This window comes from Sander lucioperca, chromosome 9 (genome assembly GCF_008315115.2).
Source record: "Sander lucioperca isolate FBNREF2018 chromosome 9, SLUC_FBN_1.2, whole genome shotgun sequence".
Classification (NCBI taxonomy): domain Eukaryota; kingdom Metazoa; phylum Chordata; class Actinopteri; order Perciformes; family Percidae; genus Sander; species Sander lucioperca.
Window position 1 is genome coordinate 33305668 of NC_050181.1, and position 17511 is coordinate 33323178.

General features: G+C 43.8%; 1 protein-coding gene across 5 annotated transcripts in view; it reads left to right on the forward strand.

Moving 5' to 3' along the window:
• Positions 1-17511, forward strand: part of cadm3 (cell adhesion molecule 3) — a 99895-nt gene continuing 82384 nt past the window's right edge. For 2 of the 5 annotated variants that reach the window (XM_031285987.2, XM_031285998.2), the window contains exons 1-2: positions 7-302; positions 1886-2043. In XM_031285987.2, coding sequence (XP_031141847.1) covers positions 1953-2043 — 91 coding nt within the window. In that variant the 5' untranslated portion in view covers positions 7-302; positions 1886-1952. Of the gene's footprint in view, positions 303-1885; positions 2044-17511 lie in introns of all 5 variants that reach the window. The other 3 variants (XM_036004993.1, XM_031285977.2, XM_031285967.2) reach the window with 3 other exon arrangements.

Consider the following 17511-nt stretch of genomic DNA (forward strand, 5'->3'; position numbering starts at 1 on the left):
TCAGACAGACTGTTTTTGCTGCAGTGAACGGCAGCCGTGGAGAGAGAGGAAGAGAGAGAGAGACGGATATACAAACAGAGAGTGAGAGAGAGAAGGAGAGAGAGAGAGAGAGAGCGCGCGCGGAGGAAAAAGCAAGAAAAACAAAGAGTCAGGAGAAGGAACAAGGAGATTAAAAAGTCGATAAAACAGATTCAGAGAAGGCTCCGGACCAGCGACTGCTGCGCATCAAAGGAGGGACCGTACTGAGGACCTTACTGGAGACCAGCGCCAACAAAACCCGACTCCGGAGGCGGAATATAACGGTGTGTGTGTGTGGTTATTATCGTGCATTGCTTCGCAGTTTGTATTGTAGTCCAGGGTTAGGGAGTCTGTATAGGGCGGACAGGAGACACCTGTCAGTGCTGATGCTTTTCCGTCTCCAGGAATGTGTATGTGTGCGCACTCTGGGTAGGTGGCTTTGTGTGTGTGTGTGTGTGTGTGTGTGTGTGTGATCCGTTATGCCTGCCCAGGGAGAGAGCTGTATTACCCCCCCCCCCCACCCCTACCCCCGTTTTATCATTTACTCTGAATATGCGTTTTGTTGTCGGGCTGCCTGCGCTGTATACCCGACCCCTCTCCACCTCCTCTTCTCTCCCGGCTCTGTTGGCTCTGTCGCTCCGTAAAAAAAAAAAGCATCCCAACTGCGCGCTGAAGCAGCCACCTTTCCCCAGCCTTTACAAGAGTCTCTATATCTCATCCCATCAGCACCAGATAGCCTATTTCTGCAAGTGCGGGAGAAGATGTTAGAAAACAGGCTTCGACCTGACAAACATTGCTCTGGTGCTCCCGCGTTCCGTCGCAACGATGCAGGCCACCACGAGCTGTTATTATTATCATCATCTTACTATTATTACTCTCCACGTTAAGAGCAGACCGCAGTAACTTGTGTTAAAACACGCCCAGTGTTATTTCCCATGGATGCACTTGTTTCCAGTTTTGTTTTCATTTCTCGCCATCACTCACTCAACAGGAAGGGCTGGAGCAACAATAAACACAGCCTCAGAAGCACCCCACCCCTCCTAATCCCCACATCCATCCCACCCCATAGCCCCGACCCCACTCCTCCATCCCACCCTCTATCCCCGCCCTAACCGTCCGCCCGTCCCGCAGGCAACACTCCTGCCACGGTTCCCTCTGTGTGTTGGCAATAAAGGGAGCGTTTCGCAGATGGACCGAGAGCTTACCTCGGCGCAGGCCACTGCTATTTTAAGGAATGTGCGTGAGAGAAAACGAGGGAGTGTGTGTTTGACAAGCAGAGAGGGAGATAACGAGTATCCGAGCTGCTATTACGCACGTCTGTCCGTCTCCAGTTCTGTGCAAAGCGCACCGTGTATTCTCAGCGGGCGACAGGTGCATCTCTACTGCTGATGTTGTGGTTTATTTCTTTCCCCTTCTCTGTTATTTTTTCCACGACCAGCTGGGGGATTGTTGCCTTGCGTTATTTCCAATTAGCGTGAATTAGTTGGAGCTCGTTTATGGGCTGTCCAAGACACTAGTTTTCCTTCCCTCCACATGCGCACATCTTGTTAGAGTGGATGAATTTAATTCACAGTAATATGACCCCCCTCCTCTTCTCTCCTCATTACCACCTATACACCACCACCATCACCCATCCTTTCTGCTGTTTGGCTCTATCACCCCCCTTTTTCTCTCTCTCTCTCTCTCTCAATCACCTCTCAGTATGGTATGACACAAGCAGATCGATGAATAGCCATGGAGCAACGGCTGAGCAAGGGGTGGGCCAATCGTTTGTTTAGCAGCAGCCAACCAATGGCAGGGGACACAATTAGTGGCCAGTCGGCTTGCCCTGCTTGTTTTCCTTATCTCTCCACTGCTCTCCCTGCAGGTGACACTCCAGAGCTCCTCTGCCCTCCTGAGGATTCAGTGAGACAGGCGGATCTGTGTGCCTGACCATGGCCCTCCCATCAGCCCCCTCCACATTATGGAGTGTCAGCTTATTGATGGTACTGTTCGCAGCTGCGGTTCACAGCAACATTATCTTCGGTAAGCACCTCTCTCTTCCTCTTTATCTATCGGCCTCCTATTCTCTATATCTGGCTGTGTCTCTGGGCCCCCTGACCTCCCCGACCCTCTCTTTCTGTCTCTGGTGGCGCCCCTTATCTGTTGGCTTGAGGCTTTTTTGTCGTTTCCTGTATGATGACAAGGGAATCAGTGAGCCGTTAATAAGCACATGGGACACTCCCACCTCCCCGGACCCCAGTGGAATTTCTGCCGTTGTTTTTTGAGGAATGTGTGACTTGCACGTGGGCGCAGGACTCCACACACACACACACACACACACACACACACACACACACACACACACGCATACTACAGGTCCTTTGCTGTAGTAGCTAACTTGTCCCATGGCTTCCTCTTTTTCCCCTTTCTCTCTCCATGACATCCTTTCACGTTCACCTGTTCACAGCATCTCCGTCTTCACATGTCTCAGAGGTTCATGCAACCTGGAGATAAACAGTCATCATCTGGAGATAATGGCAACACAGGAGTGTGCACACTTCACACACACACACACACACACACACACACACACACACACACACAGAGCACGGACACAGAGCATGGACACATGACACTCGTCATGGCTGAAGCTCAACATGGGATGAGTTGGGCGTGGCTGAAGCGGATGGTAAGGGAGGATTTGATGAGTGAAGCACTTTGTAATGATATCATCCCTTCTGTGAACACCCAGGGAAGAGAAATACACTGTCCGATAGGCTTTTCCACTTACATAACACTCAAGCTACTGGCTGACGGTAATACAACCCATAGAGGGCAAATCGTGCCGGTGGCGAAAAGGCGCATCATGATTGTCCCTCAATCCATAGAAAATTGATTGACTCAGGTAGAATCCTGTTGGCATTTTCTCATTACAGTAAGGATTTAATTGCTCTGAGTGTTTGGCAAAGAACCGTAAGACGATATTGCAGGCAAGAAGGCTTCTAATAGACGTTCCTTGATTTGCATTTGCAATATATATTCTCAGAGGCCCCTTGCACTCACTTGTGCACACCCACACGATTTCACAAATCGGTAAATGCACATGCATGGAGTGGACACATGCACAGTGTACATGTGTATGCATACAACTGCTCACACCACATTTACTGTACTTCCACTTCATTTATCCACATCAGCTGTTTTTGCTTTCTGTTGAATTATGCATACTCGTGTTTCTGCAAGTTTGTGTATGAAATGTGGAGGGTTGTCAGTGTGAGCTCACAGTGGTCAGTGCAGTAAAAATTGAGAAACAATCTGCTGGGCCAAGAAGCCGGGATGAGGTCACTGCTAAACAAATGCAAATGGAGGCCTGTCAAAGCCCCAGAAAGCTGTTGGAGATGAGAAATGCACAAACAATCTCCAGATTGAGGCGCTGATGATGAAATATCAATCTCTCGTCAGAGCGCTGACCCCGACTGTGTAGCTCGTCATTGAAACCCAGGTAGCGGTTCGTTATTTGGGTCCGAAAACGATTTTGGCCCCCATTCAGACTCATGTCACATTTGATTAAGGTGTGCCTAGCGGGAGGCCTGACCATGCATGACCAATTCTTGCTTTGGTTTCACCTAAGAGCTGTTTTACATTATCATGTCAGTCAAGGAGAGTAATTAAGCCTGGGATGTCTGACAGTGTTTAGGAGATGAGAAAACGCTTCAAAGAGTGCAATTGAGGGTAGAAGGGAAGCAGGGATGGAGTGCTGACTTAACAGAGTTTCAGTGTGCATGTTATAGACCATTTAGTTGTACTCACAGTCTTGTTGTCATTAGCTTTTACTATCAAAGCATGTCAAATACTAATATTAACTACACTAAAACAAAACTGATAACATTTCTGCAGTGAAATCAATCACAATCACTCTTGTAAAAAAGATAAAATAAATTGAATTATAATTCTTGTGCTACTTAGGAAGACATAATTTCTTTCATCAACAAACTTTTTTTTTTCATCTTGGCGGCATTGGTGCAAGAAATGCTGACAATTTTAGACTTTCTCACTGGCAAACAAGGAACTTAGGTCCTACGGGAGCTCAGATACAACACAGAGGAGCGGTGCCAAAAATTCAGCAGACAGGAAGAAAGGGAGAATATATATATATATATATATATATATATATATATATATATATATATATATATGGATCTTGTGTTCACTGTTCTATAGTTTCCAGACATTTGAGCAATGTGGCAAACTGGTGTTGCAGCTTCGGAGGACAATGTGTGTAAGCTGCCGAGCACTGGTCCATCGCTCACATCTGCTCCGATCTGTCTGATTGGTGGTGTTGTGCCAAAGCAGCAGAGCTGTTAAGTAGAAGGTGGGGCGGGCAGTCAGATAATGCCGTCATAATGGAGATCTCCATGCTAAGAGGCGCTGGAACAGAAGGGTCTACTTAGCATAAATAATTCAATGTTATGTATCAGAGAGGAAAAATGATGAGCGCAGCAAATCAATGCGAGAGCAGATGAGCCATCAGAGAGCTGGACCGACCATCATTGCTGTACTCAGAGTCCACGGTGAATTAAAAACATGCAGGCTGTTTGATCATTCAAAGAAGGAATGAGAGAAAAAAAGCGTTATAGAGTTGGGGTTGGAGTTATAGGGTTGATAATCATACAGCAACAGTCTGCATGTCATCACCTCTTAAATTCCTGCCCAATCCTGGACTCCCAACTACTTCCCCTGACCCATCTTCATTTGATGTATGTCAAAGTCAGGGAAAGGACAGCACTAACTCAGTTTTTTTTCTGGATTTATATGTGACCAGGCTTCCTTAGAGCGAGTGAACGAATCGGGGAGACACTAATTGCCCGCCATTTGACATATCCATTTCCACAGCTGGATGTGCAGCCATGCGCTGCGGATGGAAAGTGCCTCTCAGAAGGGCACAGATTAGGCATGCAATTGGCCGGCTGTGCCCTGGTTCTGTACTGCTGACCCAGTTACCTCGGGGCTGCTGTGGAGTATGGAGGGTCCATCAGCCTGAGCACTGAGCAGACCGTGTGTGTTGCAGAGTGCTGTGGCCTCCCATCAGCCACCTGGCCCTCAACGTCACGGCTGCCTGATCCCAGACCCCAGGAGAATGTTTGCATTTGTGACAAGAAAACATGCCTAATAGTTTATTTACCTCTCTGAGTTCTGCTGGTTGGAAGTGAATGAAGCCCAGTGCTTCCAGCTGAGGCCAATAATGAATAAGAATTAAAGGACGGGAACAGAGTGGACCAATCGTTAGTGTGGTAAGATTTACAGGCGGGAGGGCTCCGCATGTGTGTGCCTCTGCCAGTGGTTCACTTTATCCTGCCACAAAATGGACTCGTTCCCCCGTGGACAATCTTTTTCTCGCTGGCTCAATGCCCACTTCCTGTGTGTGCTGCAGTTGTTTACTGTTGACTTCCTGTGTGCCAAGATGCGGGAACATTTGGCTAATACACAGTAAGGCTAGCACACAATAGCAGTAGGCGGTTTGGATGGGAGGCCTCTGCCTGTTAACAAGGCTGACTGATAAGCAGTGACTCATTAACAAGCCGAGGTACACAGAGCCTGGGGGAATTACCGCCTAGCCACTGTGACATTAATAAGAGGCCTAAGCTATTTTTCCATTTGGCTCTGCTGGCACCGGGCTAAACCAGTGGTTTTCAATCTCGACCCTGACTATTTACCGGCTCCACCGCTTTCCATTTGTTTCAGCCACTGGTTACCTGGTCTGAATGGAGTTGGGCAGATCGGTATTGTCAATGTGGGCTGCAGTTAATGACATCTGCTGCTTCAATAGAAAAGCAGACATCCTCATTAGTTTTCTGCAGATTCATACAGAAACATCTGGGGAGGAGCCCAATTATTTCTTCTCATGCCAATTAATTAGCAATATGTTTTTTGAATCCAACCAGATCCACTGCTATTCAATCAATGAGACTGATGATGATTTTGACACTGTATAGATCCAATTAGGCCTATGAAATACCTCAGTACAATATGCAGAAGCAACTGTGTCCTATCAGAATTTTAAATCTTTTTAAGTCTTGTGTGTTTATTCTTCTGTGATCCTTTAAGTGTTTTGTCGTCCAGATCAGTTTTGTGATTATAAATTGGATCCTGATTGGCTGGCATTAGTTTGCAACAGATTCACATCTGGCAGAAAACCAATTATTTCTCCTGTTCATCATGGCGATTAATTAAGGCGCTGTGGCTGATTGATTAAACTTCCAACAAAGATCCAGCCATGGGCACCAGAGCCCTGGGGATGATTTGCATCACGCGTTATGCACATTGCTGTGTCTTCATGTTATCTTCATGTAGCTCCTCAGACAGTTTCCTCAGAAACATTACACATGCGGAAGCGACAGGAAGAGAAAACTCACAGCTCAACAAGGCACAAGTGTTGATGAGTTATTTGTGGCTAAATTAGGCAGAATTAAAATGCAGTGATGCGCCAGTATCGTCAGATCTTAAAGGCATCGAGAGCAACCTCATCAATCTGAGGCAGATCTCATCCACCCAGGTCCACTCAGGCAATGGGAGATTCCTTCAGAACAGATCAATCTCTACCTGCTAGGATCATAATAACAGCTAATGTCATTTAAAAACTGAGAATTTGCAAAGTGGGTGACAAACTCCGCTTACTCTCAGGTACTCTTAGAAGACACGACTCTGCTGAAACTCAGGCTCGACAAAATAATGGTCCAGCATTTGCAGAGCTGTCACATTTAAACCCTCACTTCACACAGACCGATTAAACCAACCTAACAACAAAAAACGTCAGCCTTGGAATAAATTAATTCACTTAGTTTGCAACAACAAGAGCCCTTATTATTGCACTGGCTTTTCCTTTGATCAGGTCCCTCGCTCTCACCACCCCCAACCCTACCTCGCTTTTTTTCTCCCATTACTTGCTGGAATTCTCCGATGGGTGTTTTAATTGATTGCTGCAGGGGTGGAAATCACCCATCCTGTCACGGATGCATGGCTGGTCAGACCAAGGGCTCGCTGGAAAGGTATATCTGTGTTGTTGAAGCCCATCGCTGCGCTGTGTGAAACTCCAACTATGACGGGGTGCCGGAAGACGCCAGTGCGTGGCTATGAAGTGCAGTATTTGTATTGATTGAGTCTGAGTGCTGAGGGTCTTCCCCCCCCCCGAGCACAGGAGCTCCAACAATGAAAGAGCAGAGGTTGCTCTTGTTTATTGCCTCTTTTTGATGATGCCATCACTTCAGCTGGTGGTCGGGAGTGTGCTTGGTGGGGGAGGGGAGGATCTTATCGCTGATCCCACAACCATAAAGCCATTTCAATTCACCTGTTCATGTGCTGTCTTGGGAATTCTCCGTAGTGTGGTTTCTGCTGATATCAATGTCCTTTCAGTGGATGCTGAGTCTTATCAAAAGTCTAACATAGTATTGGCACATATTTATTTATTTTACCAGTTTATTTGTCAGGGACAATACATACAGTATAGTGTTGTGGGAAAATGTGATAAAATCTGTTTTTGATTGAGTTATGGGAAATATATAGTGTACAACAAATATGATATGTATTTTAGTTTGTAAAAGGAAGAGACCTTCTCCCTCCTTGGATCACCTTCAGTTGTCGCTGTGCAGCTGCAAACGGCCACAGATGGCTTACCATTGTTGCAGCCTCCGTAGGATGGCTGCCGCTGTTGTCGCGAAAAAAGCTAGGGCGGGCACCAAGCCCAGCCGCTGTTGGCGCGAAGAAAGTTAGGGCACCAAGCCCAAACGCCTAAGGCGCTCGAAACGCAAGATCAGCTAAATGACTTCATCTAGTGGAAAAATCCCAAAAGAGGCGGTCTTAACCTCGAAAATAGCCAATTGAAGATTTACACGCATGCTCTGAGGGTGATCATTGGAGAGTTCCACAGGAGGAGGGTCTTCCTTGTAGAACGATATAAGGCGATGTTAGACAAAGGACTCGTTAGCAAGATATGTCCGGACCTTGCTCGGGCTTTCCTGTGTGTTGATTTACTTTCGTGCACATTAAAGCTCATTTTCTCATCTGACTCCCACAACTTCTGTGTTCACTCTTTTACGACTTTTAATCTTGTTGTATTTTGAACAAAAAAGAAGAGCGATCGCGAAGTTACAGCAAGCGTTGGAGTCCGCGCCTTTATCTGGCCTTGAGCCGCAGACATTTAAAATTTACTTCTACAATAGGCATTGTTACATCTAAAGTGCAACTGATGCAATGTATGTGGGACTTCTAACCGTAGCCTAATTTGCAGTCCTTGTCCATGGTATATACAGCCAGTGTTTGGGAAAGGTACTGTGAATATAAACTCTCTTAGACATTATTCCCACTGGAATGAATCTTTGCCAACTGTCTGTATGTACGTATGATTTCATACTTACTGAAATACTTCTGAACATTTTTTCCTGCAAGCATGCTGCTTCTGTGTCAGCAAACCTGACACATTCTGCCATTTCACTTTCCTCCTCTATAATTTAACTGTAAATGGCTGTTTTTTTGTGGAAATCATTTGTGATATATAAATACCAGTTTATGACTGAATTGGCTACAGTCTGAAGCAGAGTCTGGCACCACTGCTTTACCAGCTGATCCAATGTCAAAGTGAATCAGCAGCGAGACTGACAGACCCGAGTGCTTAAGGCTTTGTCCTGTCTTGGCACATACAGTGAAGTTTTAGTGTTAGCATTGACTGACTGATTAACAGCGAGGGCGATTAAACTGAGTTCTAGTTGCAGTTTTAAATTTGATACAAATTTATTCTCAAAGTATCTTATTGTACTGAAGCCATTTTGAAAATTGTTTCCTATAGCATATTTGTTATTGTTTTGTTTGCAAGTGTATTGTGTTCTGGAATAGGGTATGGATTTAGCATTGAAGCTGTCGGATGGTATCATAATATAAGTTTTTGTATTACAACACAGCTACTGCTCAGTGGAGTTTATTTATGGTTCCAGTGCACTGCTGCTCCCAATCACACTGTACCACACTGCTTAAATGCTCATACTGTAGCTCCCAAATAGACCTGCTATTAAAATGCAGTCCGTATTATTTAAATGTCCTTGCATTCATACAGTACCTGGCGTTTAGTATATGTGTTTTCATTACCATTTATGGCTGCATTGTAATCGGATAAAATTTTTCAGGCGCCCTATTCAAAGCGGGAAAGTAGTTTGGGAGGTTGCATTGTCAACAAGAACAAGCATGACGGGTGCAGGATCATTAGACTTGATACCATGGAGCCTGGATTTGCTTTTCATTGAACTGGAAAAGGTCGTCTTTTATGAGTCTTTCCTGGAAGGCAACAAAAATGATGATGTGTGGTTTTTTGCTGCAGTTTGCAACTACTGTAAATGCTATGGAAGAGGAAAAGTAGTGAGAACTGGTGGGAATGGAGTGGGGTTCTGTAGGTGTCTTTGGAGAAGCTGAGTGGACGGCAAACTTTGGAGTGAGTTAGACTTTTCTGCACTGTTTGCAAGATGTGAATACACACTGTGTGGACTGTATTTACTCCTGGCTGAGGTTTGATCATCTCTGTAGGTGGTCTAAAGGACCTGATAACTTTCAGATCGAAATCAGATTCAGATTCAACTTTATTGTCATTTAGCAGAGTACAAGTACAGAGCCAATGAAATGCAGTTGACATCCAACCAGAAGTGTAAAAGAAGCATTAAATACCAAAGTGCAGGTTGAGTACAGTATTCTGTGCAGTTATGTAGACGATAGAGATTAATTATGTACAACAGTGTATAGTTAGATAAATACAGGTTTTCCAGATTACATGTCTACCGTGACAGATAAGGAGTATAGTGGGTAGAGGGTTATAGAGGGTTATGTACAGAAATGGGCATGTACAGTATTAGCATCGGTATCCGCAGTTATATTACATTTTATTCCAAGGTGAAAATGAGGTCAGACTGCTAAATGTTGAAACATATCTGTGACCTACAGTAGGTTAACTTCCCTTTCATTATATCTGCTTCTACCACCCCTTCTTTTCTTAAATAGAGAAACTGAAATGATCAAGTTGTTCAATTTAAGATTCTAAAACAGTCTATTGATGAACACAGAAACAAGCTTGTAGGCTTTATTCTGGTATCCTTGAGCTTTGAAAGACAGGTGCATGGAATATATTGCCTTCCTTTAAAAATTAAATGAGGTCAGCCAATTAATCAATCAATCAGTCGATTACTGTGAGGGTGGCGCACAGAGGGTGCTATTGTTTACTAGGGGTGGGGGAAAAACACAGAAATTTATCTTTTTAGATTAAACAGATGTTGACAAAGTTTCCCTTTCAGGACATAATTTGAAGTTGGAAAAAAAGGTAATAAATTCCAACATATCCCAGAATATCGCAATATGTTTAAAATCACAATAATATCGTATCGTGACATGAGTATCAGGATTAGATTGTATGGGGGGAGGGTGGGGGGGGGGGGCGCTCTGGTGATTCCCATAGAGAGTAAATAGAAATGGACCAACAGATCCCGTTGCTCTGGACAGAGACCAGTGAAATATATTAGAAGCACTTTAACACACGGTGAGGGCTGAGCGTTACTGCGCAGCCTCCAACTGAGAGAGACGACGTAAAATGTGACGTGAGCAACTTCTTGAGTCTGAAAGTTGTAAGTCTTCTGGTAGCTGTGCCAAGAGAAATCTCAATCATTCCCAATCTTGCAGAGAGGGAGAGCGGAGGTATATGTAAGGAGATAACATAGGCACAGGCTAATTATTGCTAACTAAAATGCTAGTTAACATTAGTAATTAATCTTAAACAGCTAATGTCAGTCGAAACTGCCTGCGAGCTTCTCCTGTACTGTACGGTAATTCTTCTACTGTGCGACAGTAAGTCGCGTGAATATGACACAATCGTTAGCCTATTTTTACAAAAACGTCTGCTACGGAGCAATAACGTGAGATACAAGGTAATGGAGCCTTTTATACATTGTCGTGTTTTTTTTTAGAAATAAACAATGGACAAATAGAGTCTACACACATATTGTTTACCGCCTCTTTTTGATGTCATCACTTCAGCTGTTGGTAGGGAGTTTGTCTGGGAGGGAGCTGATCCCACAACCATGAAGCCTTTTTAATTCACCTGTGTGCTGTCTGCTGAGGATATATCAATGTCCATTCAGTTGATGGTGAATCTTACCATGCCTCTGACATAGTACTGTAGTCTATATCCACGACGTTCCACTTCTGGGATTGCTCCAGTGCTGCCGGAAATTCCGTCGGATCATGCTCTTTTTGCCCAGATATCCGTTACCTTCCTCTTTCTTTGTGTTGTAATTCTAAATTCTGGTGGATTTCTGAGGACTATGGTTAACTGCTCCTCAGATCTCTGCAGGGTAAATCCAGACAGCTAGCTAGACTATCTGTCCAATCAGAGTTTTCTGTTGCACGACTAAAACAACTTTTGAACGTACACGTTTTACCAGAACAAGTTCCTTCCCGAGGCTATTTTGGAGAGGCATTGTTGCTCCGTCAGGCGCTTAGCGCTGCCCATGACTGTGATTGGTTTAAAGAAATGCCAATAATCCCATCCCGGAATGTTGTGTGGACTACCCAGACCGTCCTCCGCAGCGCTATGGAGGAAGGTCTGGCAACGCGAGACCGTAACATATAGTACTGTATACATATATAAGCAGTGTTGGGGAAAGTGTTGTTAATATAAACTCTCATGGACATCATTCTCACTAGACAGTTGGTGCAGGGAATATATTGCCTTCCTTTAAACATTAAATAAGATCAACCAATCAATCAGTCAATCACTGTGAGGCACGTCAAAGCTTCAAACTCACACACTGCCCAGTCAGTGGTGTAGTCTACGTGATACGCAGGTATACGCAGTATACTCACTAAGAAAGCTCCAGGATTTCCATATGACACACAAAAAATACTTTCCATTATAGTTTTGATATATTTTGAATAGTCATCTGTGTTTTTCTTCTTCACATAGGCTAAATAAAGGTATTTCCACTGTGAATTGAGTCGTTGATGCTCAAAACATCCCTGGGGGAGGGCACCCACCCTAACCACCCTAACCCACTATGATATGCCGCCCCCCCCAAAGGCAGATTCTGGCCAATATATACTATATATACACTACAGTTTACCCACTACAATACATTAGACTACACCACTGTGCCCAGTGGACAGGTGCGGCCTTGGTTTGCATTCTGCATCTGGACCGTGACACTGATCAGGGTATGAAGAGTACATGATGAGTGGCTGTGTCTTTTGACGACGAGGCCATCGCCGCGCGGTGTAACTCTGTGCTATTGCGCCGGTTGAAGACAAAGGCACCAAATAGGCATCTCTAATCTCCCTGCTGAATGAATCCAAAACAAAGAGAGGAGGAACGCAGACATAGAGGCTTGGACACACATAGGATAAGCTGATTACCCAGGAAAGAAGGGGAGGGCGAGGGAGACAGAGGCATGCACGTGAACAAGAGAAATCCATACAGTAAGAGCATGTGGGCAGGCAAATGGAGGAGGAGGGGTGGTAAGAAAAAAAGAGAACACACTCTAATGATGGGGGGCACAGACCGGAGAGAAAATGAAAAGAAACAGCGTAGGGAGCGAGGGAGGAAGAAAAAACACACGAGAAAAAAGGTGAATGTTTAAAAGGACAGGACATGGCGTGCTACATAGAGCATGCAATAGGAAAATGGGAATGCATATTTGCCTGTGATATCCTCCTTAGGCACGCGACACAATCAAAACAGGACATTATGCAAATGTGAAGCAGCTACGGCAATATAATCGCTACCTGAGTCATTTCACCTGCTCTGCTCACTAGTCGCTATATATACAAACTGAATTACACCCAATCCAGGTGTATGGGCTAAATATACAGCTAATTAAAATTAATGAGATTTACTTAGAAAAGAATATGCTCCTTCCCTAAGCTGCTTATCCCCGCATGAGAATCTACACACATTGACACACACACACACACACACACACACACACACACACACACACACACACACACACACACACACACACCCCTTTGCTTTCTCACACCCTGCTAGGCAGACTGTTAAGAATCCTTGGAACGCTAACACACGCACACACACACACACACACACACACACACACACACACACACACACACACACACACACACACACTCAGTTGATTTGTCTTTCAGTCAGCTTCCCTCTCAAGCTTCTTGTTCAATGAACGTGCAAGTTCTTAACTGTGTTTGCACACTCACACACACACACACACACACACACACACACACACACACACACACACACACACACACACACACACACACACACGTATTATTTATTTAGCTTTGAAAGCCTTCTAGTCTTTACTTAAATAAAAACTATCCCTGTGAGCCAAGCTGTTGACTGCAAGGCAAAAAATTGTGTGTGTCCGCCTAGCTATCTATGTGCATGCTTAAGTATGTGTGTTTAGTAGGCCAGCCAATGCATTCATATATATTCCCTATACAGTGTACCACTTCTCCACAGTGTATGTAACATTTTCCAAACTGCTTACAGACATCCTTTTTACATAAGGTAGTGTGCAACCAGCAACGCTCCATTTTCTAGTGAGCAAAGTGCTGAGTTATTAAACGGCTCTTCAAGCGATCTATGTTGAAGGAGTAGGGGGTGACGACAGCGCAAATTAATCACACTTTATTAACAGACTTAGGTTTCGGTGGAACACTCTCCACCGCACCACTTGGCATCCAAACAACTTATGTCTCATCCGACCCTGCGCACATTCATACAGTACTAGCACACACTTACACTACTGTGAGAACACACACTGCTCCTTTTTTTCTGCCTTGTTCTATCTCCATTTTTCTCCTTCTGTCGCTGCTTCATTTCTCAGCCTCCTGAGTACTTGAATGTCATTATGACTTTTGTTATCAAAAGCAAACAGCGGGGCTGGATTGAGGAGTGCATGCCAGGCCTACCGTTTTTCCATGCTGAGAGCCACAGCATGTTGAGTGCTGTTTTTATTGTTTCTGCTTTTTTTCAACAAATGGACAGGCTTTTTTTTAAAGGACAGATTTATTGACACAGCCCCTGCTGCGAGGCTCAACAGGCCCACGTGGTCTAGTTTCTGAATGGAGAACCCCATCATTGTAGAGTTACAGTACAATCCCTCTCCCTTGGCCTGTGTGTCAATGAAGATGACTTCATATCTACTGGCAAATTCATCCCATTTGCAAAATGCATCGACAGACGGCACAAGTGAACAATATAATTGAGTTAATGAGCTACATGCCCTTATCTGCTGTTCATTCATATGGGCAGCCCGAGGCGTGACGAGTATCAGCCTCTTACACAGGCTACTGTATGTTTGATGAGTCCCTTGAAGGGAGAAATTGATAATGCAGTCAAACTTCCTCAAGGCAAACTGTTTTGATGTGTGAAGCATAGAAGACGGAGTTTATCCTCTACGTTTCTGTTTTTTCCCCCCTTCTTGTTCTCTTATTCTACAATGCATATTTAAATATTATTGTGATTTATTTATCGCGGCTCAGTGTTCAGCTTCACTGAGCTATTTTCAGGTTGATATCTTCACAGGCGGGAGGGAGGGGAGGCATACAGACTTGTACATGGGAGGTGTCACGCTCGACTTTGTGACAGCGCACGGCGGCGTGCCTGGGAGAGCATCTTTTTGTTGTTGTTTGAAGGGTTCTGTGACATTTCCCTGGTTCTTCCCGCTCAGGGGCTGAAAGAGTCAGAGCTGATCGGGTTTCATCAACCTCCCCGGTACAATTTACTGAGGTTCTGTTTGAAAAGGACGAAGAGAAAAGGAAGGGTCGTTTACGTCATAGGGTCAGTTGCCGGTGGCAGGAAGGCTACATGCTGACATTTCTTGGTATTATTGTGTGTTACACCTCGATGGAGCAAACATAAAAACCATGGCAACCTGGCGTGACCTACCACCCCACTGTGCTTAGTGTTAAAGGGTAACCTATTTTAAGAATTCAATAGAAAAGTTGTGTACATCGACACATAGCTATTGCAGAATTTAAGCCATTAGTGGAAGTTTATCAATATATCTGAACATTTAAAATCAATATAAAATGTCACGAATATTCATTTAATTAAACGGTAAACCTTTCAATCTTGGACATTTGCTAAAGATGCAAAGAGTATGATTTCATGTGTTAGAGGCAGATCAAATATTTGGGTCGAAGATTGTCAGACTAAGTCTCAGGTCAAGTTTTAAATCCCTGAGGACAAGTCAAAGTCAAGTCACAAGTCTGCACAAGCAAATTGAAAACAAAGACACAAGTCTAAAGTCTGACCAGCGTTTTCCTTTATTAGAGTTGTGTTTATAGTATCTTATACATACACCCAGTCCTTCAGTGCATGGGTTTAATAAGTAGATATTTAAGCTTTGTGACTATGCCTACCTGACACTGGCTTATTAATACCAGAGCTGAAGCTATTAGACAATTAATTGATTAGTTAAACAATAAAAAATGAATCAGCCTGATAGTCAAGTAGTACATCTTTAAGCAAAAATGGTTTATATTCTCTAGTTTCCGCTTCTCAATTGTGAGGACTTGTTGCTTAACTAAATATCTTTGAGGTTTGGGACTATTGGTCGGAAAAAAAACAAGCAAATTGAAGAAGTCACCGTGGGCTCTGGGAAAGATTTTATAGACCACACAATTAATTTAGAAGATAATCAGCAAATTGTTCATCGATGAAAATAATACCACCTAATCGTTAGTTGCAGACCTCATTAATTCTTTACTTTTGTGGCATTTTGCTCAGTCAAAACATGAGACTTGGGAATGTTTTTGCTATCATGCACGTCCCAAGTCAAATTAAGGATTTAGGGAATCAACTCTCACAGCAGTTAGGTCTCAAGTCTACAGCGCTGGGTGAGACTGCACGATAACTGAAATGTCACCCATCTGAGCCCCACTGTAACCATGTGTCCTGTAAATGTGTCCCTGGCCGAGACACCGGACTCCGCTTTCTGCTCAGTCATTGTGCTTGGCTCCGTCGTAGAGCATCAGCTAAATGGCCGACATGTTAAGACGCACAGTAATACCATCTTTGAAAATCCTACCGTTTTTACTGGCAGTTTCAGATTAGCTCCAGCCAGCATGTCATAAATTGACTGGCGTATATTCCCTAAACAATAGAAGTATGTCAAAGCTGATGTAGACACAACTACCAGTGGTTACAGGGGACATGCTAGCATAGTGAAGGAATGACAACAGAAGGCAGGGAGGAGGCGATGTCGGGCTCTTGCTTAATTGTCACCCTTCCAATTTGGTTCATCCCTGAATAAACTACTGCTATCAAATTTCCTGTCAGAGTTGAATCAATGAACTCCAATCAACTGCACAGTTTACAAATAAAAATTGAAAGCCTCACCTGAATCAAGCTTGACATCTTCATTTTCTATGAGACACTATCAAACATTTATATGAGCAATTCATTGTTTGTAGTGTCATTTAGTGACACTCTTACACACAGAGGGATGCCAATAGAACTAATACCCCATTGGCTTTTCACACATAGCATTTATTATTGTCATTAGCTTCGTTCTGTATATAAAAACACATGCAGAGACGTGCAAACACTCACACACAAATATCTGATTGACAAAGCTAAAGTGGCTCCTGTATGCTATTTGCACCTCACTGTAGGAGGAGTAAAACAACATGCATTTAATTGAAAAGCATTATCATACATTATTCTTTCGCCTATGAAAACACACTGAAATAGGACCTTTTAAGCTCCACTTGGATACTACCGAATACATTTTAATAATTCAGAGTGCCAGGCGTGATCGACAGTATGATGAAATAACTATTTATACAGCAGTTTTAAAGTAAAGCTACAAACCGTCTTCACTGTCAGAAAAGTAAATTCATTAAAAAAAAAAGAAGAAACAGAACGGTGATGCAACACCTGCCATTTCTCGGATGATTTCTCCCAAAGCGCCTCCATGACTGCATACGTTTGTGAGCACTGGTGGCCCAAGGGGGAATCCCTAACCATGACAGTGTGCAGAGATCTATCCACTGAGAGATATAGCGATGCGGCAGATTTTATGCAAGATTTGAGTTGTAAAAGGCCAGTAGAGGATGTCAGTTTTTGGGCAAAGAGTCTTCTTTGCTTCCTGAAATGACAGTAATTCCTGACCAAAAGTGGAATATCCAAAGTAACTGGACTTAAAGATGGTTCACCTGTCATCTACGAGCCTTCAACTCAGTTTCAACTATCTTCAAGTTCACAGTCAAACAGCAAGCTACCTTTCCTTTGATTTCCTTTGGTGCCGTGATCTGGCCACAGACAGACAGCGGTTGCTCACAACTGACGTCTGTAATGTTTTATTTATCTTAATCTCCAACACGTAGGACTTGGTGTGATGGAGAACTTCCTTTACAATCTCTCAAGTTATGACACACAGAATAATGTCTATCTAAAAGTAGTATGTCAAAGGTAGTATGTCAAAGGTAACTGGGCTTGCT